Consider the following 27,152-nt stretch of genomic DNA (forward strand, 5'->3'; position numbering starts at 1 on the left):
TAATTTCTTGTTGAAAATTAGATATTAAAATACTAGATTATAATATAGTAACTTGGGAAATTAGATTCTCCCCACTTCCCTACGTTTCACTGTTTTTGATTAATCAAGGCTTAGCTAGTGTTCAGCCAGTGTTTTGAAAGAGATTTCCTTAGAAGCCAAAGCTTAAAAACAAAACTAAAACAAAAAACAAAAGCACTTATCCTAGTCTTTGCAGACTGGCTGTGTGCTGGGATATTCCTTTAAGACTTAACCATACCATTCACAACTCTGCCTTGGTCTTTACTTCCTGCTTGTACTAGGCCTAGCAAGCACACAGTGATAAAGTTTATGGTCTTCTTAGGTCTTTCCTGAACATGTGTCCTGCCCTGGGCATGCATGTGGCTTTCTAAATTCCCTTCTACACACTGAGGCTGATTGTACTAATTTCAAAACAAAAACAAAAATAAAAACAAACTCTCTGCCAGGCTCTTTCTCCCAGGTCAACTGCATTTCTCACCATACTCTATTGCCCAGAAAAGCTTGCCCAAAAGCAAGTTTTCATTTGTTTTATAATGTGTTCAACCAATGCCCACTAATTTCCCTGCCTGACTGGGTTCAAATTAGGTAAAAGAGATATATAAGCACCTGCATCAGCCCTTCAAGTAGCTCTCAGGTAGGTTGATCAGACAAATGCAATAATTTGCAAATAAGGTCTGCTCTGCTACCTCTGGAACAGGGCATCTGGGTCCCACGCTGGCAACTCAGACTGTCGTCTTCAAGATTGTTGCCAAGCTGGGGAAGGAATGAGACTCAGGCAAATAAAAAAGCCATAAAGCATTCCTTGCACCTTTCAGTTGTTTTTTTCTTGTCTCAGCATTCCTTCAGTTGGTATAAACCTTTGATGTTTCCAGGTTCCGACAAAGTTGAATCTGATAGTTTAGTCTTGTTTTTCAATGTTTTTGTGGAAAGGTAGGGTTTTAGAGCTGCCTGGTCCAACATTTTGCTGATGGCACTCTAAGTAATTATTTTTAAAGATCTAAAAATTGATAACATAGCCAGATCAAAACCTACTAATGTTAACATTTATTATTTTTGTACCATTTTATATTTAAAAAGCCTACAGTGACTTATTTCCAGAAATTTCTACTGAGCTCCATGAGTTGGAATGTTAAACTGCTAAAACTGCATATAATTAGTCACATAAAATTGCAACTTAGTGAATATAATTTCTTATATTTTAATACTTTGACTACCATTATCGTTTGTTTGCTGGCAAGTACTAAATGATAACAAAATATTAAGAAAATTGAAACAGCTTTTTATTCTTGATTAAACAGAATTTTCCCCTAGATACATAATTGTAGTTTTAAAAGATGTATATAATAGAAATACATTCCAATGGTAAAATTGAGTGACTATTATGAAAATACAAATATAAATATTTCAGGGTGGTATTTCAGAAAAAGGACAGTATTCAGCCAAAAGCAGCCTGACTTTTTTAGGTGCTACACCATGTTTAAGAAATATTGTTAAGCAGAATCCGATATTTAAAACATCAGAGTCTACATCTATTAGAGCTTCAAACTGAAATGCTTTAAGCAACTGATTTTGTAAACAAACTGACAGAATTCAAGAAGCACACATATTTGTTGTCTGCTAAAGTCAATCAAAATTATGGCAGTTATAAATAAAACATATTCTAAAGAAATTATCAATAAAATTTACATACCTCATTCTAAAACACTTGTCAATTTTTACTTACAGAAGAGGTAAAAAAACAAAACCATGCGATAATCTGTAGAATCAACCATTCAGTCAATTGCTAAATTAATGAGTTCAAGAAAAAATAACAGCCCCAGTACAATCATCAATTATGGCTAGTTCCCTCTTAGGCTTTTATAACTTTATTATACATGTTAACATAACATTGTTAGTTTACTAAAACCATAATATAAATCTATAGTGGGATTTATGAAATATCACTGGGTCATAAATTAATTTAGTGAGTGGGCCAAGGCCAATATTTATTTAACATAGTAGTATAGAACAGAAAAGATAATATCAATAAGCACTGCACATAAGGATATGTATTGTTTCATAAAACTTTACTATTTTATGTATATATGAAATCCATTCTCTTTCTAATATACCCTTCTACTTTATGCATATATGAAAGCCGTTCTCTTTCTACAATACCCATAACACTATTCCATCAGAGGAAAAGAGTCTATTATGAAATCAGACACATCCTGCTATAGCAGTCTTAAGTACAGGATAATATTCTCTACACTGCAATGATATCCTATGTAATTACTTAAGAAGAAAACTACCTATGGGGGAAAAATTTGATTGTTTTTGCTACTTTTATCAGAATATTACCTGACATGTAATTAATTCATAATTCAGAAACCATAAAAATCTGAAGGAAACATCTAATCTAAGTAAGTTAACAGGCTCCAAAATACCTCACATTCTAAGGAAGATTCACATAATTAGTCTCAAAGTTGTAAATATAAGATAAATTCATAATACTTGATTGGCATATTAAATTTTGCTCCTTCTCTACTTCACCCATGACTATGATCGTATTCTTTTTCACAAAGATTACTAGCTATACCCTAAGAAGCCTGCTAAACTACTATTTGTGTTATATCAGAATTAAATATGAAATAGATCTAATCTAGTTCTTAACAAACAGATACATGTTTTAAAAATGTTTCTTTGTAAAAGATAAATTGTTGAGAAATTTTGATCAAATAAAATCATGCTATATACACAAAATATATATTTCTTCAGAAAAGATTAATATGTTTAAGAACTTCATAAAATGCTTTGCTAGTAAATAATCCTGTACATAGCAGAAATGAATCAAGAAAAATATTAAAACAAATAAGACATTTTGCACAATATGCCTCTGCAAACAAAATAGGCTCCCTTATAAGTTGGTAACATTCTTAATACACAAATTGTACTGACACACCCAGTACTCATTATTTAGGATAATCTTCCCAAATTTCTTGTCATACTAAGCGTTCAGTTAATTCATATATAAGGTTTAAATTTAAGGAGATTCATCTGCTGAATAAATGATCCACTCTGAGCCAAGAAACCTTAAATGTCACTTCCAAAGGAAATATAACAAACAGAAGGAATGCATAATACTATTTTTAACCCAGTTATTATGCCAAATATAGGTAATTAGCCCTTTGTTCTAACTTTTATGCTCTTCAATTTGAACTTCCATTTATGCCTTAAATTTAAGCATGTATGCCATCTAGTATAACAAAAGGGAAATTAAAAGCTAACTTTTAAAACCTCATGCTGACCCAAAGTACACAGTTGCCTAAAGCAAAATGTGGTACAAAATTTAAGTAACAAAAGCACAAATTAATAAAATGGCTGGTCAAAGAAGTTCAGGCTCTCACTACAAAACACAGCAGTTAATTTACTGATTATAACCACGGCACTGTAGTTCAATAATCTAAACAAATATCCATTAATATCTAAAAAAATGACTCATTTGAGTCTCAGCATTATTTTACCATAATCATTTAAAATGTTATCAAAATCATTAAAATGCTAGAAAACATTTTGAATTAATTCAAGTAAAATCACTTTATAAATGCTAAAATTTACCTGCTTGAGTCCTTCATCAGTAAGTTTGTCCTGGTTGCCTACATGAACTTTCTGAAGTAAAGGACAGTGAGAGGCAACCGCAATAATAGAGGTGTCAGAAAGTTGTTTACACCTGTAGGCTGTATACCTAAGAAGTCCAGGACATTTAAATGCTAGAACACATACGCCAGTATCAGACATACTACGACAATCAGAAATGTTGATTTCAATTATATTCTGACTTCTTGATGCAATTTTTTCCAATAATTCATCAGTGACCTGTAAGAGAAAAAGCAATAAATTTAAACTTTTGCTACAAATAAAAACTTATTTTCCATTCTTTAACTAAATTTTCCTCAATAAGCAATATACTAATTATATTACAGCATGTACAATACAATCAAAAAATAAACCTTCTTAATATTGAAGCATAACAAGAATTTGGTATAATAAAAATATTATATTTTGTCTTTGTCCCGAATTCCTGCCACAGATCTCCCAAAACTCTTGGAATTTCCAAAGCAATAGAATTTCTTTAGTTATTCATAACAAGCCCTTTAGACCATACTTGAATTCATACTAATGAAGTGACTTAGAGTGAGACGCCCAGATGGCTTCAGGATGAGGGCTGGTTATCAGAAAGACTAAATCCTTGATTAGAGGGTGATAACTTTCAGTGCTACTTCCAGGAGGGGAGGGAAGCTGGAGATTGGGTTATAAAAACTCAAATGACAGAGATTCAGATGGTAAACACATCAAAGTGCTGAGAGGGTGGCATATCCCATACCTTGCCTTCTGCATCTGTTCCATTTGGCTGGTCCTGAGCTGTATCTTTTATAAGAAACCCCTATAAGTTCTGTGAATAGTTATGACTAATTATGAAAACTGAGAAGGAAATTAAGGGAACTCACAAATGTATAACTGGTCAGTGAGAAGTCCAGGTGGCTTCTGGGACTTGCAACTGACATTTGAAGTGTGGGTAGTCTAGTGGGACTAAGCCCTTAAACTCAGTGATACTCTGGGAGTTAGCAGAATTGAATTGTTGTACATCCAGTTAGTGTCAGAAAATTGTTTGCTGGTGTGGAAGAAAATCCCACATATTTGATGTCAGAAGTGGTATCAGAAAACACCAACAAAGGATATGTGTTAGTTTCACTAAAAGCCTAAAAATCTATCCTTATTATGAAAATTCACTTTAATTAAACCTTCAAATTCAACAAAAACTCACCACAAACAAAACTATATTGAGATTTTCACTGTTTCACTTTCCATTTGTAACCCATGAAATAGTTTACATCAGTCATAATGTTATATGTATTTTCACTTTTTACAGTTGATATCAGATGATACAACAAGCACGTAAGTTTTAAATCTTTTACTGTTTCTATGAGAATGCTACCTCTCATATAATTCATGGGTTAGAAAATATACCATTTTGCAAATCAGAACACCAAAGGCTATATAGAAATGTCCACATCAAAAAGTTTTTCTCAGAATAGTCAATGCTAAATATAAGTAAGCTTAGAATTCATCTGGTTTTACTCAGATGGCCATCTGAATTTTTTTTAAACCAGCCTCTACATATTCTGTGCCCAATCACCACATTTTCAAAATACAAAACATAGCTAATGTTATTCAAGTAATTTCAGTAAAATAATGGAGATAGAAAATGCACATAAAATTTAGAATAGAAGGAAAGAACTACACTGTTAAGCAGCACTCAGAGTAAGAGCCAAAGATAAAACTATCTATGTTTAGGCTTGTTGGAAACAGCATAAACATAGTTCCTGAAAAAGTTAAAACTCTGACATACCTTTCCTTTTATTTTTTACTTTTTCGTTCTCCATACCTTACTACCAACATCGGGCTGGGAGGGGAGGGAATGTGGTGTCAGTGAGGAAGCTATTCTTAGTTTTAATTCATAATAAATAACTCAAACATTGAAGAGTAATGAAATAACAAGCTGACAGATTGCTTTACACATATCTTCTCTCCATTCCACTGTCCACAACTAACTCCCTCACCATTCTCCTTGGACATAAATGTCATGAACACAAGCAGATAAATAACAAATTATCTTAATTGTTTTAACCTCTTATTAATAAAGCAGAAAAACAGAAAGGGAACAACTTATGCACAAATCCTCATGAGCTTGCTTAACTTGGCTAAAGTGTGTGTTATACACACACAAACATATACATTACCAGTATGCTATAGCTGGCTCGTAGCAACTCACAAGAGTTTATAGTGTGCCCCTCTTTCCAAATCTGCATTCAATGGCATAACGTGTAGCCTAACATTGGTCATGGTGAGAGTATTTATGTAATAGAAATTGGCAAATATTACAAATCAGGGCTTTTGTTTTAAAGCCAGTTGGTAAACATTTGTCAGGATACCAGTAGTAATATACCATGGCAGAATTTAGAAGAGGTTTAGTACTTCAATAAAATCCTATTCTTATTGATATTTTTGCAAATTTCTAATGCAAATACTACCAAGTTTTAAAAATGGGATCTAACAAGTCCAAAAAACTGTTAGCGATAAACATTTTTTTCCTAATTTACGCCCCTATATAAACACATTAGGCAGCTAAGCAACAGGAAGAGTAGAAAGTCCACCAAAAGAAAAGTTAAGAAAATAAAATTTATCTTAGCCCATTTTACTTCCATTTCTTCATCTGTAAAACAGAAAAAATAACAGTATCTACTTATAGAGTTGCTGGGTAGATCAAATGAATTAATATGTATAAAGCCCTTAGAACAGTACACAGCACAGAGGCAGTACTACAGAAATGTTTGCCATCATTTTCTACTATTAAGCTAGTAATAGTAATATGATGTCCAGCAATAAAAAAGTTTAACAACTTTTTGAAAAGGTAATGAAAAAAGACAAAGAAAAAAAGAATTAAATAGCAACCCTAAATTACCAATCTACACAAAAAAAAACTATCTTATTTACTATGAGAAACTAGCTTTAACTTGAATTCAGATACACAAAAAACTACAAAAGCACAAAATTGTACATTATAGTCATTTGAACTATGTTAAAAAAAAAACAAGACAGTAAAGATTTCTGAAGAGAAATAAAGATATTTTTGAGTAGGCCATATGAGTGTTACTTGGAATTCGATTCCATACCTGCTGACGACTACTAAGATCCAGCTGCTTCCAAAACTGGAAGTCTAAACAAAGGTCACGCCAGTACTTGCAAACCAATGATGCAGAAAGGCAACGCTCATCCAGTGACAAATTGGAAAATATCTGTGAATAAAAAAATGGTACCATGTAATACGTGCTAAACATTTTCAAGGCAGAGGAAAAGGTTTTTATTAGTTAGAAAAAGTTAACTTTTTAAAAAAGAAAACCTTTTTGAATAGAAGTAGCCATTTTGTAAGTCACTGTAAAAGACTGCCTTAAAGAGAAACACGTGCTCAGGATTTCCTGAGGGCTGCGTCACAGGCCACTGATCACCCATATGTGGCTCAGAGTAAATCTCTTCAAATATTTCACAGAGTTTGACTGTTTTCATCAACACTGCATAAGGAACATAGGGGAAATCTCTATACTATCATTGCAATTTTTCTATAGATCTAGAAGTATTCCATGTGAAAACATCATATACTTTAAATACATACCATAAAATTATTCCAAAATGAAATCTATTTTAAAAAATGATTTTAAAAATTACATCATAAAAAGATGGTTAGGGTCAGGTGAGGGCCAATACAAATCTTGGAAAATTAAAAGCTACATCAACAAATACCATGTGTGGGCCACACTGAGATCCAGAAATGAACCAACTCACACATACTAACATTTGTGTTCATGTATATCTTTGTGTTTGCTTGTGTTTAAAAAAATGAATTGAAAGCATAAACCAAAAATTAATTTAAAAAACTGTTTACATTTCTGGGAAAGGAAAGAAGACGAGAGAAGAAAGAGTGATAAACTTGAGAATATTCTGAAGTTTTACAGTTTGACCTTGGAGCCATGTGAACTTTTTATATGTAATTTAAGAAAAAAAGAAAAAGAAAAGTAAATCATAAGAAAGGTACTTTACCTTCATGGTATCTTTTCCAATATATCCATAAGCCAATCTAATATTAAGGAAAAAATACATACAAAATGTGGAACATTCTACACTGTATCAAAATTCCTCAAAAAATTCAAGGTCATGAAGAACAACAAAAAAAAGACAGAAATTATCACAATCCAGAGGAGACTAAGAAAGAATGACAACTAATATAATCCAGTTAGATCCTGGGACAGAAAAGGACATTAATCGAAAAACTGGTGAAAACCACATAAAGACTGGAGTTTAACAGTAATTTACCAATGCTGGTTTCATAGTTTTAGCAAATCTACCACAGTGTCAGAAGAAAATAAAATTAGGGGAAGCAAACTAGTGTGAAAGGAAAATAAGTCTCAGGACCCCAAAATCATTAAGCCAAAGACAAAAGTCAAAGTGGGAACTGCATCAGGTAAGCCTGTCTCCGATTTTATTCCTAAATAAGATAGCTACAAGGATTAAAGATAAATAAATAAATAAAGCTACATACTTCCCTTACAATTTGCCCACAAGGAAATTCTCTGTAGACCTCAAGATCTTGACCCTAAAGCAAAGTTCTGTTGAATTTCACCCTGACCATGTAAATTGATAGCTTCTCTTCACACATGTGGGACAAATAACAGACAGAACTCAGTCATCCCTCTGCTCACCTGAGACAAATGCATATATGATAGCTTCCTCTGTAGTACTGTTTATGTAAAAAGTCAGACTAAGGCATAAGTGATTATTCCTCTACCCCCCTCACATGTAAACTATGTAGTGAAAGGCTGATAAAAGACCCAAAAGAATGCAACCTTTTATCTTTTAACAACCTATAACCTGGAAGCCCTGACTTTGAGCCTGTCATGCCTTTCTGGACCGAACCAATGTATATCTTATGTCTCGTGTCTCCCTAAAATATACAAAACTAGGCTGTGCCCCAACTACCTTGGGCACACATGCTCAGGATTTCCTGAGGGCTGTGTCACCGGCCACTAATCACCCATATGTGGCTCAGAGTAAATCTCTTCAAATATTTCACAGAGTTTGACTGTTTTCATCAATACTGGATAAGGAACATAGGAGAAATCTCTATACTATCATTGCAATTTTTCTATAGATCTAGAAGTATTCCATGTGAAAACATCATATACTTTAAATATAAACAATAAAATTATTCCAAAATAAAATCTATTTTAAAAAATAATTTTTAAAAATTACATCATAAAAAGATGGTTAGGGTCAGGTGAAGGCCAATACAACTCTTGGAAAATTAAAAGCTACATCAACAAATACCATGTGTGGGCCACACTGAGATCCAGAAATGAACCAACTCTAAGAAGATATTCTGAGGCAAATAAAAGTGAGCACAAATGATATTAATTTAAAGGATTATTAAATAATATTAAACACTGAAATAAATGTGAGCTATACATTTAAGAAAGATTAATAAAAACAAGATAATTATTTACCCAACTATTCCAGTTCAGGGTTGCAAGTGGCCAGAGGTCAGGGCTCAAGGTAAGAACTAACAATGGACAGGACACCACTGCACCACAGGACACATGTACACTCACTCATACTGGGACTATCTAGACACATGCACACCTTATACACAACCTAACATACACAGCTTTGGGATGTGGGAGGAAACCAGAGTACCCAGAGAAAATACATGCAGGCATGGGCAAAATATGCAAACTCTACACAGACTGTGGCCCCAGCTAGAAATTTTTTTTTCTCATCAACATTATAACCAGATGTTGAACTAAATAAAGGCTATCATTCAAGGACTTGCTGTAATACATAAATGATTTCAATCATAACTATGACCTAAAATGACTTACCTCTATATGGACAAAAGTTGTAGACATATAAGCTAGAATCTCTTATTATGTTTAAATCTTGAGCTTTGGGAAAATAACTGCCTGTTCCCTTCACAACCACTGTTTTTCCTCTAACAAGTCTAGTGAGAAGTATATAATATCATAAAAGCGGCCAGGCATAGTGGCTCACGCTTGTAATCCCAGCACTTTGGGAGCCAGAGGCAGGAAAATCATAAGGTCAGGAGTTCAAGACCAGCCTGGCCAATATTGGTGAAACCTTGTCTCTACTAAAAATACAAAAATTAGCCGGACGTGGTGGTGCACCCCTGTTGTCCTAGCTACTCAAGAGGCTGAGGCAGGAGAATCACTTGAACATGGGAGGCGGAGGTTGCAGTGAGCCAAGACTGTGCCGCTGCACTCCAGCCTGAGTGACAGAGCGAGACTCTATGTCAAAAAAAAAAAAAAATCATAAAAGTCACTAGCAAGTTTGTCTCCAATGCCAGCAAACATGTATTAAGCCCACTACATCCTTTCACTTGCAGTCATTACAACCAAAATATCTGGACAATATACTAAAAGCAATTACCTCAAAACACTAAAAAGTTAATAACAAATGGATTGTGAAGGGGTGCCAAAATTTGAAGAATGGCCAATAACAACGATGAGTTTTCTGGGTTTTTTTTTTCTTTAATCTCCTAGCATAGAATTCAGGATGGTCCCTGTACAGAAATGTACAGGAGGTACAATCAACAAAAATTCAGAGAAAAAGCTATCTTTCTGGACAAAGGACCAGGAAAATGGGCCTCCACAAGACAGAGAATGTGAGAAGAATCCTCATTTTTGGTTTTCCTTTCTTCTCCTTTTCTCTTTTCTCCCTATGGCTATGTCCCAAATGCTCTGTCAGTAGCAGACTCCAAAAGTAAACCCACCATTCTGGCCAAAAGAATTGGGGAAGAGAACTCTGTGATTCCACAAGTATGCAAGGAATTCCCACTACCTTTGCTTAATTTTATCATCATAAAAGCAGCCCCAGTCACACAAAACTACACAGCAGCACAGGTGGCTATATCTCTGAGAGAAACTCCATCTTTCTAATCAGATAACCAAATAAAGTTTTATTGGCACACAAAACATAAATGAATGTGTGCAACTATGTTCCAATAAACATGATTTACAAAAACTGGCAGGGGATTTGGCCTGCAAAGGGCTAGTTTGCTGGCCTATTCACAAGAAAAATAGAAATGAAAAGAAACTGCCCATGAGGTAACCTAGACATTGGACTTACTAGACAAAGACAATCAACAATATAAACACGGTCAAAGAGCTAAAGAAAACTGTGGACAAAGAACTAAAGGAAATCATGAGAACCAAACAGGAATGTTTAACCAATGGAGAATATTAATAAAAAGTAGAAATTATGAATAAATCTAATAAGAATTCTCAAACTAAATTATACAATTACTGACCTTTAAAAATTCACTACAGAGATTCAACAGATTAGAGCAAGCAGAAGTGTTATATAAATGAGCCAAATATGATTTCTGTGTATTGGTCCCGAGGTTATTTCTTCCCCGCAGGATGAGAATCACTAGCGCGAGAGCCCACTAGTACCAAACTCAAATTTTTATACATCCCACCATGCTGTTGAGTGACATCACCTAGACCAGTAAGCCCGCTCTCCGATTCTCCTGTCCCCCCAGGGGTTGCCTTACCATCCTCCACTTCTGGATGGTGGCCTACCTTGCTATAAGCTTCTGCACAGCCTCACACTGTAAAGGAATTTTCCTCTCATATAACACTGTCCAACTGCCACCCAATGAAGCCTGTTGTGTGTTACCACCTCTTATAATCATATCTCTTTCTTGATAAGCATCAAAATCCATTGAAGCTCTCCAAGAAGAAAGAATCAGTAAACCTGAAGATAGGCCAATTGAAATTACTGAGTCTGTGGACTGAAGGAAAATGAACAGAACCTAACATAGCCATGGAACACCACCAAACATACTAACATACATATAATTGGAGTCACAGAAGGAAGACAGAATTCAAGGGGCCTAAATATTTGAAGAAATAATCCTAAAACTTTCCAAATCTGATGAAAGACATGAATCTAGCTCATAAACTCAATGAATTCCAAGCAGGATAAATGCAAAAAGATCCACATTAAGATGTATCATAATCAAACTCTTGAAGACAAAAATCCAAGAGAGAATCCTGAAAGCAGCAAAAAAAATGCAACTCATAAAAAGGACATTTAATGTGATTAACAACTGATTTTTCACTGGAAACTATGGAGGCCAGAAGGCAGTGAGATAACATATTCAAAGTGCTGAAAGGAAACTGTTAACCAAGAATCCTCTATCTTGTAAAACAACCCTTTAAAAATAAAGGCAAAATTAAGATCTTTCCAGATAAACAACTGAGGAAGTTTGTCACTGGTAGACCTCCCCTAAAAGAAATACTAAAAAGAGTCCAACAGGTTGAAACATAAGGGCATCAGACAATGGCTTAAAATCACTTAAGAAATAAAGGACACCAGTAATGATTGGTATTTACATAGGTAAATATAAAAGTGCATATTAATGTGTTTTTGGTTTGTAATGACTCTTCTTTCCTATAAAGACTACATAAAACAGTAATTATGAATCTATGTTGATTAGCACCAAATACATAAAGGTATAACTTGTGACAATAACAATAAATATAGGAGCTAAGTTTTATATACCACTGAAACTAAACTGGTATTAATTCAAACTAGATTGTTATAAAATATAGTATTAATTATAATGCCCAGGGCAAATACTAAGAAATAAACATAATTATTTATTATATTTTATTTATACATATATATAATTCTCATATATATAATCCTCACATTATATAAACATAGATATATAGATATTTCTATATATTCAAATATATAATTTTAAAAATTAAAAAAAATCTATATATTTATTTAAATATGCAAATATATAAATATATTTAAATATGTAGATATAGCTATATATTCAAATATATATAATTTTAAAAATTAAAAAATCTATATATTTATTTAAATATACAAATATATAAATATATTTAAATATATAGATATATCTATATATTCAAATATATAAATATACTTAAATATATATCTATATATATTTATGTTTATATACTATATAACATATAAATTATGTTTATTATATATAACTATAAATTACATAATTATATAAACATAAATTATATATATGTTTATATAAATTCAAATATAAATAAATACATGTGAATATTATATGTATAAATGAGAAGGGGATCAAAATGGTACACTAGAAATATCTAACAGAAAAAACAGCATCAGAGGACTTGACAAAAAAAAATATAAGACGCAGAGAAAACAAATAATAAAACGGTAAATGTCTTTCCTTATCAGTAATTACACTAAATGTAAATGGACTAAACTTTCCAGTTAAGACACATAGGGCTAGGGCCAGGCACAGTAGCTCACACCTGCAGTCCCAGCACTTTTGGGAGGCTGTGTTGGATCACTTGAGCCCAGGAATTCAAGACCAGCCTGGACAACATGGCAGGACCCTGTCTCAACAAAAAAATGACAAAATTATCCAGGCATGGCAGTGTGCACCTATGGTCTCAGCTACGTGGGAGGCTGAGGTTGGAAAATAGCTTAAGCCCAGGAGGTCAAGGCTGCAGTGAGTTGTGATCATGCCACTGCATTCCAGCCTGGGCAACAGACTGAGACCTCGTCTCAAAAAAAAGACACAAGGAATGACAGGATGAAATTTAAAAACACAATCCAATTATATACTGTCTTCAGGAGACTCACTTTAGATCCAAAAACATACACAGATTGAAAGTAAAAGCATGGAACAATATATAAAGCAAAAACTGACAGAATTGAAAGGAAAAAAATAGTTCTGCATTAATGCTTGAAGACTGTAACACCTCAGATTCAATAATGGATACAACAACCAGACAAGAGATGAACAAGGAAACCGAAGAACAAAACTTAACTGGGCCTATCAGATATCTCTAGAACACTACACAAAATAGAATACATACTCTTCTGAAGTGCAAAGAACATTCTCAAAAACCATATATCAGAATACAAGTCAAGTCTCAACAGATTTTAAAATATTAAACTCATACAAAGTATCTTTTCCCATAACAATGATGAAATTAGACATCAGTAACAGAGGCCAGGAAAAGCAGCTCAGGCCTATTAATTGCAACATTTTGGGAGGTCAGCACAGGCGGATCACTTGAGCCCAGGAGTTTAAGATGAGCCTGGGCAACATGGCAAAGCTCCATCTCTACAAAAAAATACAAAAATTAGCCAGATGTGGTGGCACATCACCTGTACTCCAAGGTACTAGAGCGACTGAGGTGGGAGGATTGCTTAAGCCCAGAAGGCAGAGGTTGCAGTAAGCCATGATCACACCACTGCACTCCAGCCTGGGTGATACAGTGAGACTCTGTCTCAAAAAATAAAAGAGAAGAGAAGAGGGGAAGGGAGGGAAGAGGAGGGGAAATCACTAACAGGAGGAAATCTAGAAATTTTACAAATACATGAAAATTTAATAATCAACAAGAAGAACTCATAAAGAATATTAGAAAATAATTTGAAATGAATGAAACAAACACATATAGCAAAATGTATGGAATATAGATACAAATAACGACAAGAAAGATCTTGAATTGGCAACCTAAACTTCTACCTTAAGAAACTTTAAAAACTCAACACAAACCAAGTAGAAACAAGGGGCAATACAGAGCTACAAATAAAATATAGACTAGAAAAATAATAGACAATCAACAAAACCAAAAGTTTATTCTTCAAAATGATCAGGCTGAGCACAATGGCTCACACCTATAATCCCAGCACTTTGGGAAGCCAAAGTGGAAAGACTGCTTGAAGCCAGGAGTTTGAGATCAGGATGGGAAACATAGCAAAACCTTGTCTCTACAAAAATTATTTAAGAAATTAACCAGGTATGCACCAGCATGCCTGTGGACCCAGCTACTCAGGAGGCTGAGAGGAGGGAAGGTCACTTGAGCCCAGGAGTTTAAGGCTGCACTTCCATTTACATAGCTATGAGCTATGATCACACCACTGCACTCAAGCCTGGGTGACAGAGACCCCATGTCAAAAAAAAAAAAAATCAAAGGCTGGGCATGGTGGCTAAGACCTATAATCCCAGAACTTTGGGAGGCTGAGGCTGGCGGATCATGAAGTCAGGAGTTCAAAACCAGCCTAGGTAACATGGTGAAACCCGGCTCTGCTAAAAATACAAAAATTAGCTGGGCACGGTTGTGCACAACTGTAATCCCAGCTACTCGGGAGGCTGAGGCAGGAGAATTGCTTGAATTGGGACCCAAATAACTGTATACTACTAAATTGGTGATACAGATGACAAATTCCTAGAACACAAACTATAAAAACTGACTTCAATGAAACAGAAAATCTGAAAAGATGTACACCATGTAAAAAGATGGAATGTATAATAAAAAACAAAAAAACTTACAACAAAGACAAGGACCAGATGACCTCACCAGTAATATGCTTAAATAAGAATGAACACCAATCTATCTTAAATTCTTCCAAAAATGAGAGGATGGGATTATAGTTCCTAACTCATGCTATAAAGCCAGCATACCTGATACCAAAGCCAGGCAAAGAAATCTCAAAAAATTACAGACCAACATCCCTTATGAAGACAGATGTGAAAATCTTCAATAAAATATAAGGAAACTAAATCCACAGTATACCAAAAGGATTATACATCATGACCAAGTGGGATTTATCCCAGGAATACAAGGATGGTTCAACATATGAAAAAAATCCACTTGACAAACCGTATTAATAAAGGTGAAAAACAAAAATATGTGATCATCCCAACTGATGCAGGAAAAAGCACTAGACAAAATCCAACACCCTTTCTTAAAACATTCAGAAATAAACTTCTTCAACCTGGGAAACAGCATCGACCAAAACCCCTAGTTATCATTATACTTAATGGTAAAAGAATAAAAGTTTTTCTCCAAAATCAGAAACAAAACAAGGATGCATGCATCATGACTTCTATGCAACACTGTACTGGAGACTCTGGCCAGGGCAATTAGGCAAGAAAAATAAATAAAAGGCATCCAAATTGTGCAGTTGGAATTAAAATAGCCTCTATTCACAGATGTCATGATCTTATATAGAGAAAATCCCAGAGAATACAAAAATTAATTTTAGCACTAATAAACAAATATTTTATATACTAGCAATGACTCATCTGAAGATGAAATTAAGAAAGCACTTCCATTTACAATAGCATCAAAAAGAATAAAACACTTTTATAGCTTCCATTTCTTTATTGAGATTTCCAATTTGTTGGGTAAATGTCATTATATTCTGTAATTATTTAAATAATGCTTCTTTTCTTTTATCATGTTTATAATAGTTTGAAGTCTATGCTGAGTCTAATATCTAGGCTTACTCAGAGTCAATTTCTATTAACTGCTTTCTTTTTCCCTTAGTATGGGTCACATTTTTCTGTCTCTACATGTCTCAAAATTTTTTGTTAGAAACTGGACATTTTAGATAACAGTCAGTGTAGAATTTTATATTTCTGAGCTTTTTAACATGTCTGGCCTTAAACTGTGAAATCTGTTCTGGGCAGTGTGAATACTTCTGTTTAGATTTTACTTCACATATATATGTTTTATCCTGGCTTTCTAGGGAAATTATCCTGTGTCTAAATAGCTTAGTTTTCAGCTATGAATATGCCAAAGATATGCTCAAATAGCCTGAGCCTGCTCTTCAATCTGTGTGTGGGTTAAGAAGGGCACATTCAAAGCTTAGAGAATTCTCATCTGCCTTGGCCCTTGCTCTCAGTTAGATAACCTCACGTCTCCCCTATACATGTGCACAGTTTCACAATATGCCAGGATATGTGGAGAGATATCCCTTTACGGTTCCTCCCATTTCCAGGGTCTACCTTTTAATTTATGGCTAGTTTTCCACTCATTCCAACTGGCACTACAATCTTAAACTAGCAAATATATGGTGTTTCCTTGTTTTTCCCTACCAAGTTCACTACATTTTATCGACAAAGGTTTTTACTCATTGTCCCAGATTGAATCAGCTCTCTGGCAGCAATGCTGCTGGTTTTCCAAACTACACTTCTTGCCAAAGGTGCTGGGGCAAGAGGTCACAGTAGGGGCCCATGCAAGAATGCTGTAGACTTGGGCTATTCTTACCTGAAGCTCTAACAGTTTTCCTAAGAATAAATGTTTCTCATTTTTTTTCTTTGATTTTAGTTGATTTCCAGAGTTTAAATAGTTTTGGGCAATTTTGCCAGTTTTATACTTTTTTGTGTGTGGAAAGGATTCACCAAACTCTTCATGCAGGCACAGGTCAAAGTTAAATTTCTTTGGATATTTTTATGCTCATCCTCCTTATTTTACACATGAGAAAATAAAAACTTAGGGGGCCTAGATCATTTTTTAAGGTTAAAGGACTATATGGTCTTGAAGGGCTAATTTGTCAGTTAACAATCAACACGTAGGCATGGTCACTGGAACCAAGTAGCATCTTGTTTTAAACATGCTATTATCTTCTTTGAAGGCTAGTTTCCTTTTTTATAAAAGCGAGACGGCTGTTATAAACCAAAGATCATTGACTAAATCCAGATTTGTTTTGTTTATCCAAGTGAAGAAATTTAAAATGTGGGTAATAAGCATAAAATAGGATATTCTGCCAAAGCTAAACAACTTTTTAAAGAAACTATTATATTAAAATGCATTTTTGACTGCTTTAAAGCACATCATATTTATTAACCTATATAGAGGAAAAACATCCTTGTTGATATTGAGCCACAAATAGGCCTCTGATGTAACATATAGTTTAGTTTTTCTCCTCTGCCATACCAAAAAAAATAAAAAACACCACTGGGCAAGCACAGTAGCTTTACTCAAAAACATTCTTTTAATTCTTAAACATCCTCACATTTCTCTCCCAAATTCTACCTGCCTCATTTTGTTTTTTTGTTTGTTTGTTTTTTACAGCTATAGTAACTTCCTAGTACAAAAGAAGCAAAAGCAATACAATTATAAAAGCTATGGACCCAGTACCAGAACAGGGCATAATTTCAAAGAATGTTTTCCAATAGTGATGATGGACTTGTGCCTCTCTATGCAACAACTGTTCTAATATTAGAAAAAAATAATTGTCATAGCTCCTTAAGTCTTCCTTTCTCCAAGTCAAACAACTCCAGTCTTTACCAGAAGCAGAGCCAAAACCCTTTCACCACAAGACTCTACAGTGGCTCAAACTAAAGTCAGAATATGGACATTCCTTAGAAATGTCTCTTCGTGGTGTGGCATATTACCCCGAGTTTCAGCCCAGACTCTTAAAGACCTAAGCATACATTCGTTCATAAGTATTTACTAAGTGCTACTATATGCTAGGCACTGCACTTAAAGGAGACAGAGCAATGAACAAGATATGAATCCTGAGTCTCTGCCCCCAAAAACTGGGGTTAGCAGATACTGAACAATCTCTAATTCAATTCATCACAGATAGTACAACTCACTTCATGCTGAATACCACTAGGACCATGAGACTCAGACAGAGAATCTTTATTAGAGTTTTCTAATACAAAAAATGGAAATCTACATAACATGTCCAAATACACACAATAGGGCAAGCCCATGTAATTCCCAAATGTCCTTTAGATAAAGTTTTCAACCATCCACAGGGAAAAATATGAAAAAGAACAATGCAGTATTAATATAATAAATTTATTTTATTCTATTAGAGTTTCTCTTTATTATGAGATATCCCTCCTTTTTTTTTTCTTGGTATTAAAATGTTTTTTTTACTTCATGAAATAATGGTTTAAGTAGAAGGTACCTGGCTTTGTTTTGGTTCATTCCGAAACAGTCTTACTTGTCAAATAAGACAGCAATCAAACTTCTACACCAAAAATTTGTTGATATTTTATTTACCCATATCATCCAGCGATTTAAAGGACTCAAGAAAGTTCCCTTTGTCCTAAAATGCTCCTCTGCACACAAAGAGTAAGCAATTACTCTTCCAACAAGCACACCACCATAAGAATTAGATTATTACATCTTGACAGAAGGCAATGTAAGTTTTCCCACTTTCTTGCTGTATCATTCACAAGAACATTAATATCACAGTAAAACAGACCCAAACACACAGTACTGTAAATATGCAAAAAGTCTAGTCAAACAAATCATATTGGTGACAAAAATAATTGTAATTAATTAAAGTTACTTCAGTAATATTAAAATTAGCCAAATTCTTATCAAGGTTATTTATGGCCAGTCTCTAGTATCATCCACAATGAAAATGGTTTATATTTATTACGCTCCAGAAAGGGTGGGGTGAGAGACGGCAGAAAAAGAGGAAAAAAGTTAAGAATAACTTAATAAAAACTCTATTACGTACCTAAGGTTGTCACTAGCATTGACAAAACTGCAAAATATGGTAGTTGAAAACGACACAAATTTCATCCAGGACATCTACCTCTACTCACTGGTCTCCCAACAAAAAAACACATCTGTGCTTACCTCTGGTAATCTGTATGCTTTTACGTAAGGGTTAAAATGCAGGAGGGCATTACAACATAGTAAACAAAGGAATTTTTAAATCAGGTAGTCTTAAATTACCTCGTTCAAGACCTAGATCTGCCCTTTACTTTCTGTATGTGACCTTGCACAAGTCATTCAACCACTTCAAGCCCCACTAGACTGTCAGCTCCACAGGAGCTAAGACCACTTCTTCCTGACTCACTACTGTAAACCCTGCTCCACGGCACGGAGAAATCAGTTTCTTCTTGTACAAAATAAAGATATTAACAATATTTATCTCGCAACGTTAACTGGATAAATGGGGTATTGTATATATAAAGCTCTGGCGCAGTGCCTGATTATGGTAAATGCTCAATAAAAGTTAACTGTTTGACATTAACTACCAGCCATTAAACCTGAAAGTAATGTTTGAACACTTCCAAATACTGATATGCAAAGCCTCTACCCACTCAGTATAAATTCCTCAATTGATTAAAAACAAATTTTTTTTTCCCCCACAGAATACCTGCGAAGTTTCTAAACCACTGGGTTGGGATTCTAATAATAGCTGAACCCTGAAGGGTGGGTTATAGAGTCAAGCTATAAGACATTCAGTAGATTGCAAGAGTTCATACTTCAAAAAATAGGCCATAGGCAGAGGACCAACTGGCTTCCCAGTCTCCCGTTCGGACGTCCCTCGGCTGTCAGGGAACCCCCCTTCCTCCGCGCTTAGGGGGAGGAGAGAGAAAGCCTCGGAGGCGGGGGCCGGGGGTGGGGGGAAAACGAGCATCCCTGCGCCTCTCGCCCAGACCCACCTTGAGCAGGATGGACGGCGGCAGCTGGTTGATGTCTGGGGTTTCGGGGGGCGGCTCCCTGTGACAGTCGCAGGGGTTTTCGGGGGGCTCCCGACAGTCCGCGTCGCCACATTCACGCTGCTGCTGGGAGGACGAGGGGGCGGTGCCCCCGACTCGGACAACGTCCCCGCCAGCCTCGGTGGGGGCACCTTCGGAAGTGGGAGAAGAGGGCGGGGGGCAGAGCGGCTGCTGGGGCTGCTCCGGACCCTGGCAGCAGCCCGCGTCGGGGGGTCTGGGCGGCGAGGCGCCTCCCCCGGCAGGCCCTCCCCCACCGCCGCCGCCGCCGCCGCCGCCGCAACCCCCGCCGCCACAGCGGGGCTGCTTGCAGGGGGTGCAGGCGGGGACCCCGGCCCCCTTCCGCTTGCACACCATTTCGGGGGGCGTAAGGGGCTCGGCCGGCGGCGGCGGCCCCCGGAAAAGCTGCACAGCGGCGGGCGGTCCCAGGAAGTGCACCGGCCCCAAGCTGGCCAGGAAAAGGCTTCGGCCCTGCTGCTCCCAGGCGGCGGCCGCAGCCAGCCCCAGCTCTTTGCAGCAGGAGGCGGGCGACGAAGCCGAGGCAGCGGCGGCGGCGGCGGCGGCGGCCGAGGATAGCAGGAAGCGGCGGGCGGCAGCGGCGCAGTCCTCGGCGGCCAGGGCCGCGTAGCGCCGCGCCAGGTGCTGAGAGGAGGAGGAGGCGGCAGCGTAGGCCCCGTCCCGCGGCGGCGGCGGCGGCGAGAACGGCGGCTCCTCCTCTGGGCCGGCGGGGGCGGGCGCGCCGGGACTGTGCACGATGAAGCAGAGCATGCAGGGCCCGCGGAAGAAGCAGTCCCGGCTCCGGGGCGCCGCCGGCTGAGGAGGCACCTTGGCTGGGGTCCGGCGGGGCAGCCTGAGGAGAGGGCGCCGGCGGCGGCACCAACTGCAACAGCGAGGCCTCTTCTGGCTCGGGCGGTTACGCGGCTCCTTCGAGAGAAGGTGGCCCATATAGAAGGCCCCGAGGAGGGGCACCGGGACGGGAGGGAGGGAGGCCCGGAGAGGTGAGCTCCCGGCAGCGGGGCAGGCCGCTCGCTGGCTCGGCCTCCGGCCCGCGGCGGGGTCGCCCGCGCTGCGCACACACACGCACACACGGGCACACACGCGACGGTAGGGGGGTGGGCGTCAGCCGCGGGCCGCCGGAGTGCCCGAAGGGGGCTACATGCTTTGCCCAGGGAAGCGGGGAGAACGATGGGCGCGAGCTTTAGGGACGCGAGGGAGGGAGGGAGCGAGCGAGCCTGCCGGCTAGGCGACCAGTCGGGCCCGGTCAGCCGGCTCAGTCAGTCAGCTCCGCGGCGGGGGCAAGGCCGGGTCCCGCTCGGACCATTTTAACTGCGGCTCTGCCGGCGGCGCGCGCGCCCGCGACTCTGCTGAGCGCTGCAGGAGCGCGCGGCCCGTTCCGGCAGGGGGCGGAGCCAGTTGCGGCGGCGCGCTTGTGGCGAGGACGCCGGCGCCCGGCTGCTCAACCGGGACGGCTACCACACAGACACGGCGGGGAGGAGGCCGGCCGGCGAGGGCGTGGGACTCTGGGCTCGCGGGGTGCGGCGCACGCCCCTCCCTCCCGCCGCCTAAGGTTTTTCGGAGGCTGCTGGGCGTGCGCCGCGTTTCTGAGGCGGGAGGAGACACTTCCGAGCCTGCTGTGTGACATCCGTTTACACAGCCGCGCTGACGTCTGGAGGTGTAAGTTCAAGAGCTGCCATTGGCCGGGAGCCCCTCGGCTCTTCCCCTCACCTTCCACCCCCCATCACTACTCCCGACTCGGAAACTGAGGCCCCCTTCGAAGACTGCTAGGCGGGTTCCGCCGGAAGGGCCGGTGCGGGCGCTGACCGCGCCGCGGGCGAAGTGGCAGATGCGCGGCTCCTGGGTGATGCGCACCCAAGTCATGTGAGGGGTTGATTGGTTGTGCCGCACCACTGTTTCCCCACTTGTTTTCGTACTTGTTGCGTACTACTGCCTTTCCACAACTTTATTTCAGAATGAAAGCATATATCAAATTACCCATACACAGCTGAAGGATAAGCAGTTTCCTCATTCAGTGAGCCATCCAACACGCAGGCTACAAGCTGTAGATAGCTTCATTATCTGCACCCTCGGAATCCTGTCTAGTCATATATTATGTATTTTAAACATGAAGGTGCAGTGCCTGCTATATAACAAACCTTGGTGATCCCGGTTAGAAAGAGTAAATAGCTGTGCAGGCAATCCTTTAGAAGGTTTAACAATATCGAGGTTAACTTTCACGAGGGAAAAATTGGAGGAGGCAAATACCGATGGGAATGAGCCACTCTAATGAGAGAAATAAGGGGAGAAGGTGGAATGAAGAGTACTTTAGGAAGGATGCTTTTCTTCATTGTGATTACAGAGAATGAGGAGAGGTGGATGTTTCTAGCAGGAAGGTGAAAGAGTTCTTTCTTTTGGTTTCTCTTTTCCTTTAGATAGAGTTTGGTTACCTGCCGAAGGGTGGAAGTGTCAGGTGTTTAAAAAAAAATCTGCTAAGGATAACTTGAGAGTTACAGCCCCACCCAGCCTCCACTCAAACATGCTATCAAATACTTGTTAATTCTGTCCTCTGTCAGAAATGACTTTAGTCTTAAGTCTGTCACGTTCAAGTATCCATTTTTCAGAGCCTAATTACAGTGATGTGGAATTCCAAGAACCCTGGAGGCGATATATTTGTCAAAAGGTCTTGAGACCTTATAACAGATCCTTTGACATCTCTAGTAGGCTGCACTTTGACCAAAGGCAAGAGTATTATAAAATGTTTTGTTACTTTATGTCAAAAATGTGAACCTGTCAGAACCAGTTGTAGTGGTACCTATCATTCAAGCTACAGCAGGGGAGGCTGAGGGATGAGGATTGCTTGAACCCAGTTTGCTGCGATTATGCATGTGAGTAGCCACTATACTCCATCTTGAGTAGCATAGTGAGTCCCAGTTTGATTTAAAAAAAAAAAAAGTGACCTATCTATTTCATATAAGTTAAATGCACATCTGCCCTATGAGCCAGCAGTCTCACATCTCGGTATTTATCCAGAGAAATAAAAGCATATATCGATAAAAAGACTTGTACAAAAATATCCCTAACAACTTTATTCGTGGTCACCAAAAACGACAAACTGCCCAGATGTCCATCATTAATGAAGTGATATATTCATCTAATTAGATACAACTCAGCAACAAAAGAAAAAAAAACATGGATAAGTCTCAAAAACTTAGGATGATTTATACTTTCTGGAGATGAGGCCCTTGAATCTCTACCTGATGATAACAAGCTCCCTATATGATTCCTGTACAGACAGCCTGGCCCCATGCAAACATATCAGAACTACACATACCATCCAACTTCATCTTCTTGTTTTTAGAGATGAAGCAACAGACTCTGGGACTTCTGAAGTCGTTGCCAAAATTTACAATATTCGTTTTCTTACTCCCAGTTTCTAAACCATTTAGCCACAAGCAGATTGTCTTTGGTCTACCTATTGGACTCTGCAGACAAATAATACCTGTTTTTTATAGTTAAGATATTTTGCATGTCTGTTCTCATCACCCACCATCATCATACCACTAGTTCTCTACTATTATCAGGAGAGCCACAGTGAGTTTTGGAACTCAGTACCCTAAATAATAATACTACTGTTGTAAATGTTAAAGATACAAAATTATGAATAAGAGTCATAAATTGCAATTAAAGGGACAAATGTAGCAGCTGATGGCTTTGCTAGTTGGGGAACAGAGGGAGCTGGGTTGCAGTGGGAACCAACCCTGGACAGCCAGGAGCTGGACTGGCACTATTAGCTATGCATTTGTGGTACTGGCAGCTGTCTTGGCATTCTCAGTTCTGAGTGTTCTATCAAATATAAACAATCTCACAAAACATCAGTATCAGTTATTGTCACTCTGTAACTGTAACAGACAAGACAAAAATAAGACCCCATAATCATGTATAAACACAGCAAATACAAGAACAGTCTCTAAACCACAAAAATGACCAAGGATTCTGGTTAATATAAGTCACCACTGCTTCTTGACCAATTACAACCTTAGTCTTGCTCCATTCTTCCTGCAAATATTTTAATATAGCAAATATTAAAATATTCAGTTACAGGATTACCTGTTTCCTGCCAGCATCCAATCCAGAGCAAAACCTTGACACTTCCCCAAAATCACCTAACCCAAGCTGTAATGTTTTTCACAATACCAATACCCACTTATGGAGAGTGGCCCCCCACCCCCACCCCTTGCAACAAGTCATTAAACCCAGCTTCCTTTGACTCTAGGTGTTTTCCTGCTGCTCTTTAGCTGAAGGACATTAGCATTTGTTATAATCAAATGTCACCAGCCTATCTAAAGTTACTCCCTCCTTTGCCCTTTCATCTTACCCTGTTTTTATTTTTTTTGTAGCTCATTATCACGTTTTGAAAAATTTTTGGTTTGTTCCATTATACCATAGGCTCCATGAGGACAGGAATTTTGTTCAGTATTCAGGAAAATAATCAGGCTACTATGTAGAAGATGGACTAGAGGAGAAGCAAGCTCTTTGAAGGAAGGCCAGTTAAAGTTGATCAAAAGGTTAGTGACAAGGCCTCAAAAGTATGAATTTAGGGCCAGGCATGGTGGCTCACGCCTGTAGTCCCAGCACTTTGGGAGGATGAAGTGGGCAGATCACCTGAGGTCAGGAATTCAATACCAGCCTGACCAACATGGTGAAACCCCACACAACTAAAAATACAAAAATTAGCTGGGTGCAGTGGCGCATGCTTGTAATCCCAGCTACTCAGGAGGCTGAGGCAGGAGAATCGCTTGAACCCCAGAGGCGGGGGTTGCAGTGAGCCTATACGGCACCATTGCACTGCAGCCTGGGCAACAAGAGTGAAACTTAAAAAAAAAAAGAAAATAGGAACTTAGACATTCTGAGAAGAATGAAGTAAGGTTGTTATTGAGAAACATTTCTGATGGGAGTTGTCAGGATTTAGTGAATTCTTTCTGAACTGGATAGAGGGAAGGGAATGATAGATATAGGGAGAAAATAAACACCCAAATTGTATATTCTTATGACTTATTTCAATGAATAACTTACTGTGATGAAATAATGGATTCTATAATATAAAATAGTTATGTATTTGAATAGTATCCCAACCTAGGGTAGAGTTGAGTTATGACATACTGAGATTCACACTGAAAACCAGTATATAAATTTAAAATGTTGCAAAACAGGTAAAAAGTAACGTTTTTCTTTCTTCTTTGCTAAATAGATTATACTCACTTTGAAATTCACATTTTCCTATAAAAAGACAGCCTGTGTAAACAGTTTTCATGCTTGAAGTTGGGTAATGGTGGTTGTGGTAAATAGCTAAAACATCCTATAGCACCATTTGTCAAGGAGAACAAAGTTCTTGTGCCGTTGATCCCAATAATTGTGATAAATGTGATGGATAGCCTAGAAAGGCACTCTCAGGGCAGAAGACATTGTCTTATGCATCTGGAAATCATGGAACATCCAGGTGTTCAGTAAATTTAATTCCATATTGTGTTTTTGCTAAAACACTCAAGGCCAAAGATGATAGTGAAAACAGGTTTCCAGAGAATTCCCTTCAGGAGGGCAATCTATACTCCTCAATAATTTGTTTCAGACATGATATGAAAGTTCAGCTGTTTCCTGGCCTGTTCTTCCCTCAACTCAGCTCTTAACTGATTCATTCTGAGTTTCCAGATGATATCAGCCCTGATATCACCTCCCGTCATGAGAGTTCTTCCCTAGTTACTGTGTCACGCTGCCCTGTTCATTTTCTTCACAGCAGTTACCACAGTCTGCAGTTGTGGTATTTCTGTGTTAGTTGACTATCATACCCATCAGAATTAATTCCTACTTTGTTTACTCTCAAATTGTCAGTACCTCAATTTGTCAATCAACTGAATTTTAAAGGCAGATTTTTGGAGGCTGAGACAGGAGGATCACTTAAGTCCAGGAGTTCGGGACCAACTTGGGTAACATAAGGAGACCCTGTCTTTACAAAAAAATTAAAAATAGCCAGACATGGTAGCTTACACCTGTAGTGCCAGCTAATCTGGTGGCTGAGGTGGAAGGGATGAGGTGGAAGGCTTGAGCCTAGGAGGTCCAGGCCACAGTGAGCCATGATCTTGCACCACTACACTCCAGAGCCTGGGTGACAGAGTTAGAGAGACCCTGTCTCAAAAAGAACCAAATACATAAATAAAGGCGTATTATCCACATAATCAAGTGAACTCTTAAAAAGAGGGTCAAGGACAAGTCAGGGAGATTCAAAGCAACAGCAGATGGTTTTGTTTTGGCCTTGAAGAAGTAAAGTTTCATGTTGTAGAGAGGCTTTTGTGGCAGAAGATGGCAGTGGCCCCTAAGAATGGAGAGTAGCCCCTAGGCTGATGGCCAGCAAGAAAGCAGGCTTTCCCTCCTACAGAATTCTTAATTCAGCCGACAACCACATGAGCTTGGAAGAATACCCAGAACTACAGAAGGGAGCACAGTCTGACTGACACCTTGATTTCAGCCTGGCGAGAACCTGAGCAGAGAACCCAGCTGAGCCCATGCCAGGACTTCTGACTTACAGAACTATGAGATAATAAATGTATTATTTTAAGTCACTTTGTTTCTGGTAATCGTTTGTGCATCAAATGTGAATATTTTTGCATGGAATAAAGCATATATTCAAATACAGTCCTATGAATACCAAAACTTGATGTAGTTTTAATGGCAGAAATCAAATTATCAATTATCTATAACTTCAAAGATTAATTGAAGCTCATGAAAGGAAACAACTAATCAGAAGTTAATACATGCACAGACTATTTTTTGTTCTCTCACTTTTACATAAATTAGATAATTGAGACAAAGGTATGGGCTTATTTTTTGCTTAAGACTCACATATTTATCTTTTCCTTAAATAGAATTAATGTAATACAAAGATGTTCAACTTTATATTCCTTCAATTTTGTGTGTGTCTATATTCTATAATTAGTATTTTCTCATTTTCAACTGACAGAAACAGTGCCTATAGGAAATAGAAATTACATGTGTCTCCCTAATAGTAAATATTTTTCCTCCTAAATTTATTTTTTTCTCCTTTTTTTTTCTTTTTTCTTTTTTTTTTTTTTTTTCGAGATAGAGTCTCACTTCATCACCCAGCCTGGAGTGTAGTGGTGCAATCTTGGATTGCTGCAACCTCTGCCTCCCAGGTTCAAGCAGTTCTGCCTCAGCCTCTCAGATA

The 27,152-nt window shown here is 38.3% G+C and overlaps 1 protein-coding gene across 1 annotated transcript in view; it reads right to left on the reverse strand.

Annotated features, from left to right (window-relative positions):
- The window catches only part of FBXL17 (F-box and leucine rich repeat protein 17), a 545,836-nt gene extending 524,555 nt beyond the window's left edge, over positions 1–21,281 (reverse strand). The window contains exons 1-3 of the mRNA XM_012459737.3: positions 19,865–21,281; positions 6,732–6,854; positions 3,616–3,873 (exon numbers count right to left, since the gene is read on the reverse strand). Coding sequence (XP_012315160.3) covers positions 3,616–3,873; positions 6,732–6,854; positions 19,865–20,863 — 1,380 coding nt within the window. The 5' untranslated portion in view covers positions 20,864–21,281. The remainder of the gene's footprint in view (positions 1–3,615; positions 3,874–6,731; positions 6,855–19,864) is intronic.
- Positions 21,282–27,152: the final 5,871 nt, after the last annotated feature.

This window comes from Aotus nancymaae, unplaced genomic scaffold (assembly GCF_030222135.1).
Source record: "Aotus nancymaae isolate 86718 unplaced genomic scaffold, 86718_ANA_hifiasm-v0.15.2.pri h1tg000014l, whole genome shotgun sequence".
Lineage (NCBI taxonomy): Eukaryota > Metazoa > Chordata > Mammalia > Primates > Aotidae > Aotus > Aotus nancymaae.